Here is a 5,913-nt window from a genome sequence, read left to right as displayed (position 1 = left end):
CAATGCCTTTGGCAGAGACGAGGACAAGAGAACTGGTGGCGCTGAGTCTTGGGAAGAAGGTCATGTACTCCTTTGGCTGGCCCACTTCTCCTTCGCAAAGTCCGAACATGAAAATCGTTGCTTTGGGCTTTCCAGAGCACAAAGGACATGCACTCAGTCCATTGCCGGTCACCCAATTCCCGTTTGCACTCAGACGCAGGCCTTCCTGTTTGCCTCCCAATGCGTTGTTCAAACGGTTCTTGATGTACTCAAGTTCCTCTTGGGGCAAGTGTTCGTGTGACATATTAAGCCATCCCATTGCCAGTAATACTTGCTTTGCATTAGTACAAGAAAACTTGTTTTCTAACAAAACTTTGATAAATCTCGTGGTTTCAGCCTCTGATTTTGGCAGTGCAGAATTCATATAAAACATCTTACAAAGACTACCACTTTCTGTATGGGTCTGTACTAATATTGGGATCAGTAAAAGCTGTGGTTCAAGGACTCCGGAACAAATATCTAACTGTGATCTTGACACATTCCCGTGTTCCGTCAGTTGGACACTGTCAGGCGCACTCATCTGCTGTGAACATGAAGCCACTCTTTTCACCTGCTCTGACCCGAAAGCTTTCGTTGAAATAGTCAGATCTGCGAAACGTCCTAGAAATGCTTGCTCCTTGACGAAGCCTCCCTGAAATTCATCTTGCTCTTGTCCCAGAACTAGAGAACCATTGAAAGGCATATTTTGGACACCAGGCCAGCGATTTCTCTCAACGCCGTCGAAGAAAACCTTAATGTGACCGTCCTTCTCTCCCTGTTCTTGGAACACCACGCAGATGTGGTACCACTGAAGAGGTTCTACTTTTACTGGAATTTTCCTGTTAAAGCTTTCCTTCCAGATATCCATTTCAACGATGATACTAGTATCCGTTATCCCTGAAATATAAAAGCTTTTATTTCTCTGGTAAATCGTATTCACTGTTTCATCATGTAACTGTTACTGACATTCTTGTTATAATCCTTTATACCATGTTTAAGAGTGTATTGACAGTGGATTAAGGAATGTATAATATGCCACATATTCTGTGTATGTGGTGTTCCTATCACTAGAAAATCTACTGCCATAATCCTCAATACTGGCTCTCAACCTTTATATCTCTGTGGTCCCTTTTGTTTACAAAATATATTGTAGGAATTCCCTATATAGCCTTAACCTTGATAGGTTATAGTCCAGTAAAACATGCCATATTATAGGATCTAATGATGTAACATATATAAAACTTGTTGCCAAAGTGTTTATCCTGTTAACGACCTTCGCGCTGACTTAGTTGCTAAGCAACTAAAGGCAAAAGAATGGAAATAATGTGCCTTTTCTTAATGACAAGCGTGACATGTTAAAACAGTTTCAAGAGAACATAGCAACTTTTTCAAGGACAAGTATACATGAAACAAAAAAATGACAAATATATACCTTTCATAATAATGATTAAACTCTTATACTAATGTAATTGTCTATTTGTAGTGAAAATACAAGCGATGATGCGAGACTCACTGCTGGTGCCTCACTATAATACTATTGATCGTTGGAGAAATTTTAGATAAAGGGACCAATGTCATCATCAGTATTTCATATAGACCTGTATTTCTTTTTCAGCCTAGTTATTATAGACTACCATTTCAAAATTAACGGAGATTGATTGGAAAACACAATGTAGGAGAGCAACCGAAAATGAACAAAACAGATTCACTACAATATTCCTAAGACCTTCTAAGAATCCTTTATGATCTCTTTGTGGACCCTTTTAAATCTGCAGATCCTGGGTGAAAAAAAAAACATGGCTGTACATAAATGCACAGATCTACAGTTTTTGCATAGGAATGAAGAAAAAAAAACAAAGGTTAAAAGACTCACATACAATGAGGCAGTTTGGCTGTGCACTGTCACAGGCATAACTGATCAAAGTTGGATGAAACGTCAAAAGCCGCATGAAGAACCATGTGCAGAGTGACAAGTTAGATATGAAATTTGTTTCTGAAAAAAAAGAGTTAATAATATAATATCCACCTGCTTCATCGGATCTTCAAGCAGACAAGCCCTTAGGAATGAGGTAACCTATTCAGTGATTCATATTAATTACATCTTACTTCTTGAATCTCATAGATTTCTTTTTATATTTTATCTTTTATATAAACCAACACTCATGACATCTCAGAGTCTGGATAAAAGTGGTATAAATGAGACTGAATATTTTCACAACACAAGAGATGTAATTGACGCGTTTCGGGTTACCCGGTCTTCAGAACTACAGGCTACATCAAGTTAACATGTACATATATATATATATTAGTCAAGAGCTGACGACCCAGCTGATTCCCGTGACCTCTCGTTCGTTGCCCGCATGATAGACGTTGCCGCGACCTTGGATAATTTGAAGCGACCCGACGCTGTGTTCATGTTCTCCTCCGTCGCGATGTATGCAACTTCCATCATTTTTCTCTTTAATTGATTTAATCTTTCATGGATCACTTTGGCACGTTTCCAGTCCGGTAGATGTCCCGCTTCATCTACGTGTACCACCATGGCGTTGGATGTTCTGTGGTGTCGGACGTCGGCTCGATGTTCACTGATCTTGGTGTTGAATCCACGTCATGTTTCACCATAATATGCTTTCTCGCATCCGCTGCATGGTATGCAATATAAGGCGCTCTCAGGATTCTTTGTGGACGGCTTTCTGTTGCATATTAGGTCACCTATTTTTGCACCAGAAGTGTTGGCGATATTGACGGAGCTTCCGAAATGTCTATTTACCGCCTCAGAGATGTTGCATTAAGGTAGCACTAGGAACTTTGGAGGGGAAGAGAGTTCGGTTTTTGACCTCGTTTCATAAATGCCTCAGTTGTGTACTTCGTTTCATCGTCTAGGAATTCAAGGCTGCATATCCTCAAAGCCCTGAGGAAGAATCCTATAACGACTCCTGATTTAGTTTTATTGCTGTGTGCGGAGTAATAGTGTATGAAATCATCTTTATTCGTTGGCTTTCTGTATACTGAAAAACGTAGGTCGTTATCGCCCCGATGGATCACAGTATCGAGAAAAGGTAGCTTCTGACATTCCTCTTCCTCTATGGTAAACTGGATCTTGTCGTGGCATTCAGTTGCGTAAGCGTTTGATGTAAGCACGATCCCCTAATGACGATTACCAGGACGTCAAATACGTATTGAAGCCAAGTCAAATGTCTGCCGATTATGTTCATATAGTGGTCCTTTTCTAGTGTTTCCAGGCAGTCCAGAACCGCGCTTAGTGGTGAGCCCATAGCGAGACCGCTATGTTTTCCATTAATATCGCCAACACTTCTGGAGCAAAAATAGGTGATCTAATACGCAACAGAAAGCCATCCACAAAGAATCCTGACAGCGCCTTATACTGCACACCATGCAACGGATGTGAGAAAGCATATTATGGTGAAACAGGACATGGATTCAGCACCAGGGTCAGTGAACATCGAGCCGACGTCCGACACCACAGAACATCCAACGCCATGGTAGTACACATTGATGAAGCGGGACATCTACCGGACTGGAAACGTGCCAAAGTGATCCATGAATGATTAAATCAATTAAAGAGAAAAATGATGGAAGCTGCATACATCGCGACGGAGGAGAACATGAACACAGTGTCAGGTCGCTTCAAATTATCGAAGGTCGCGGTAACGTCAATCATGCGGACAACGAGCGAGAGGTCACGGGAATCAGCTGGGTCGTCAGCTCTTGACTAATATATATATGTATATGTTAACTTGATGTAGCATGTAGTTCTGAAGACGGGGTAACCCGAAACGCGTCAATTACATCTCTTGTGTTGTGAAAATATTCAGTCTCATTTATACCACTTTTATCCATTTGTCACAATGAACTCAATTCATCTCAGAGTCTGTCATTTAACATTCTAAAAATCACAAGAAAACCATAATCCTACAATATATATAGATGTACTATATTTTCAGAGCACTTCAACTGCCATTGTGATTCCTCTGCTTTAGTTACTAAGCTTTGCTCTGCTTTCTTAAGAATAATGGTAGTCAAACCAGATTATACACTAGCTTACCATTCATCCCGAGTGCCTGATTTAAAGGACAAGCCTCCAGCCTGGTGATGTTCTCGGGCATTCCTCCGGGTTGGAGGTCGTAAACCTGCATGACGCCCGGACCAGAGGACGCCGTTTGGCCGGTGGGCGTCGCCTTGCCGTCGGTGCCATCTTGGAGGGAATGAATGTCGAAAGAGCCACAAATAACTTGGATGCCAACGTTTACAGGTGAAAACGTCACAATCTCATACTCGTAGCTAATTGGGTAATTGGTATCGGAGGCAGCCATAAATGTTATCTGAAGAAACTGACCTACAACTTCATTTCATGCAGACACTTACATAGGTAATTGCAGTCGATATGTAAAAGGTATTAGCACGATCTATTTCTGTAACTTTCAGAATAAAAAATATTCAGGGGGACTAAGAGGCACTTAATGCAATATCTAATTACTTTTCTATAGAAATAAACCATAGCCATGGCTATCGTGGACTGCCCATGTATGTTTATACTTATTGCAGTAATCATGCCAAGTTAGAAGCTAGGCTCAGTCCTAGTCAACTATTTACCTTAAACCAGGAGACCAGTTTGGAGATTTCATTTTATTAGTACAGTTTATTATATACCACAATATTAGAGCCACCAACTCTGCTGATTCGAAATATATCTTAAGGTTGCATCTCTGGTACTTGTTTTCAAAGGGCTAACCAAATTACGCATAACTGTAAAAAAAACAAAAAACTAAAAATATCCATTTCATATTTGATATCTGAGTTTCTTTATACATTTGAATTCACTAGGATAACATAGTTATGTAGACAGTTCTGTAGACACAAGAACGAGAAGGAAAGAGACCAACAGGTAGATCATTAAATAGATTGGATTTGATTGGCAGCAGGCCAAGGATTTTTAAAATGCTCTCAACATGCACATTTGAGGCAGTGGCTGGAGCCATAACAATGATGTGCCATTGTGACATATCTGGTAGCAAAACCTCAACACAATGGGGAGCCTGGTTTTCGCTAGTGTGTAGTGGTGTAGGCAGTCCAAGCCTCACCGTTGCAGGACATATGCTTGGTAGACCATGAGTTTGGTGTTTAGAGTAAGATTATTATTTTTCCATACTCTTGATGTGAATTTGGACATCACTGTGGCTGCATTCCCAATTCTAGTGTTAATCTGATCATCAGGTGACAGGTTGTTGGAATGGTAGAGTTGGGAAATTTTGTGCCATTACTTCAGTTTTCTTTATGTTGGTTTGGAGAATTGGTCCATAAGATGTTGGAGACCATCACTGGTGTGACTAAAGCTAGAGCAGCATTTTTTACGAAAAGCAACTTCGAGAGACTTTTGTCATGGCATGCAGCCGTGTGAAGTTGAAAAATTTACCATAATGAATGTAGACACCGTTACAGCTACCTGAAAGGCACAGCTCGGCAAAAATCAGGAGATGCCAAATAGAGTGGGTGCAAGCACACATCCCTGTTTGATTCCGTTATTAATGGGGAAGGAATTAGACACTTTTCTTTTAAAGCTAAAGGTGCCAGTCAAGTTAATGTGGAAAGACATGATGATGCATATTAGGCTGGGTGGACAGCCTACCTTCCGTAGAAGACCATTGCCACTAACAAGGTCATATGCCTTTGTTAGATCTGTAAATCCCAAGTACAGAGGCTGTCTCTGTTCTCGCCATTTCTCCAGAAGTTGTCTCACAGAGAATACCATATCTGTAGTAGACCTTCTTGATTTAAAAACAAATTGTGTCTTAGGATAGACGTGGACAGTAGTACCTGAAGTCGCCTCAGGATGACCCTGACAAACACCTTGCTCACTATGCTGAGGAGGAAAAT

General features: G+C 40.8%; 1 protein-coding gene across 1 annotated transcript in view; it reads right to left on the bottom strand.

Annotated features, from left to right (window-relative positions):
* LOC147470502 (uncharacterized) overlaps nucleotides 1–4,175 on the bottom strand; it is an 8,981-nt gene extending 4,806 nt beyond the window's left edge. Inside the window, exons 1-3 of the mRNA XM_086543697.1 lie at nucleotides 4,085–4,175; nucleotides 1,892–2,011; nucleotides 1–915 (exon numbers count right to left, since the gene is read on the bottom strand). The exon at nucleotides 1–915 is cut by the window's left edge and continues 356 nt beyond it. Coding sequence (XP_086399823.1) covers nucleotides 1–915; nucleotides 1,892–2,011; nucleotides 4,085–4,175 — 1,126 coding nt within the window. The remainder of the gene's footprint in view (nucleotides 916–1,891; nucleotides 2,012–4,084) is intronic.
* Between the last annotated feature and the right edge of the window lie 1,738 nt (nucleotides 4,176–5,913).

The sequence above is a fragment of the Penaeus japonicus genome, unplaced genomic scaffold, assembly GCF_977035675.1.
Source record: "Penaeus japonicus unplaced genomic scaffold, GWHDUDI00000001_assembly GWHDUDI00000014, whole genome shotgun sequence".
NCBI classification, from domain to species: Eukaryota; Metazoa; Arthropoda; class Malacostraca; order Decapoda; family Penaeidae; genus Penaeus; species Penaeus japonicus.
The sequence above is the reverse complement of the archived record's forward strand: the minus strand, read 5'-3'. Positions and strand labels throughout refer to the sequence as shown.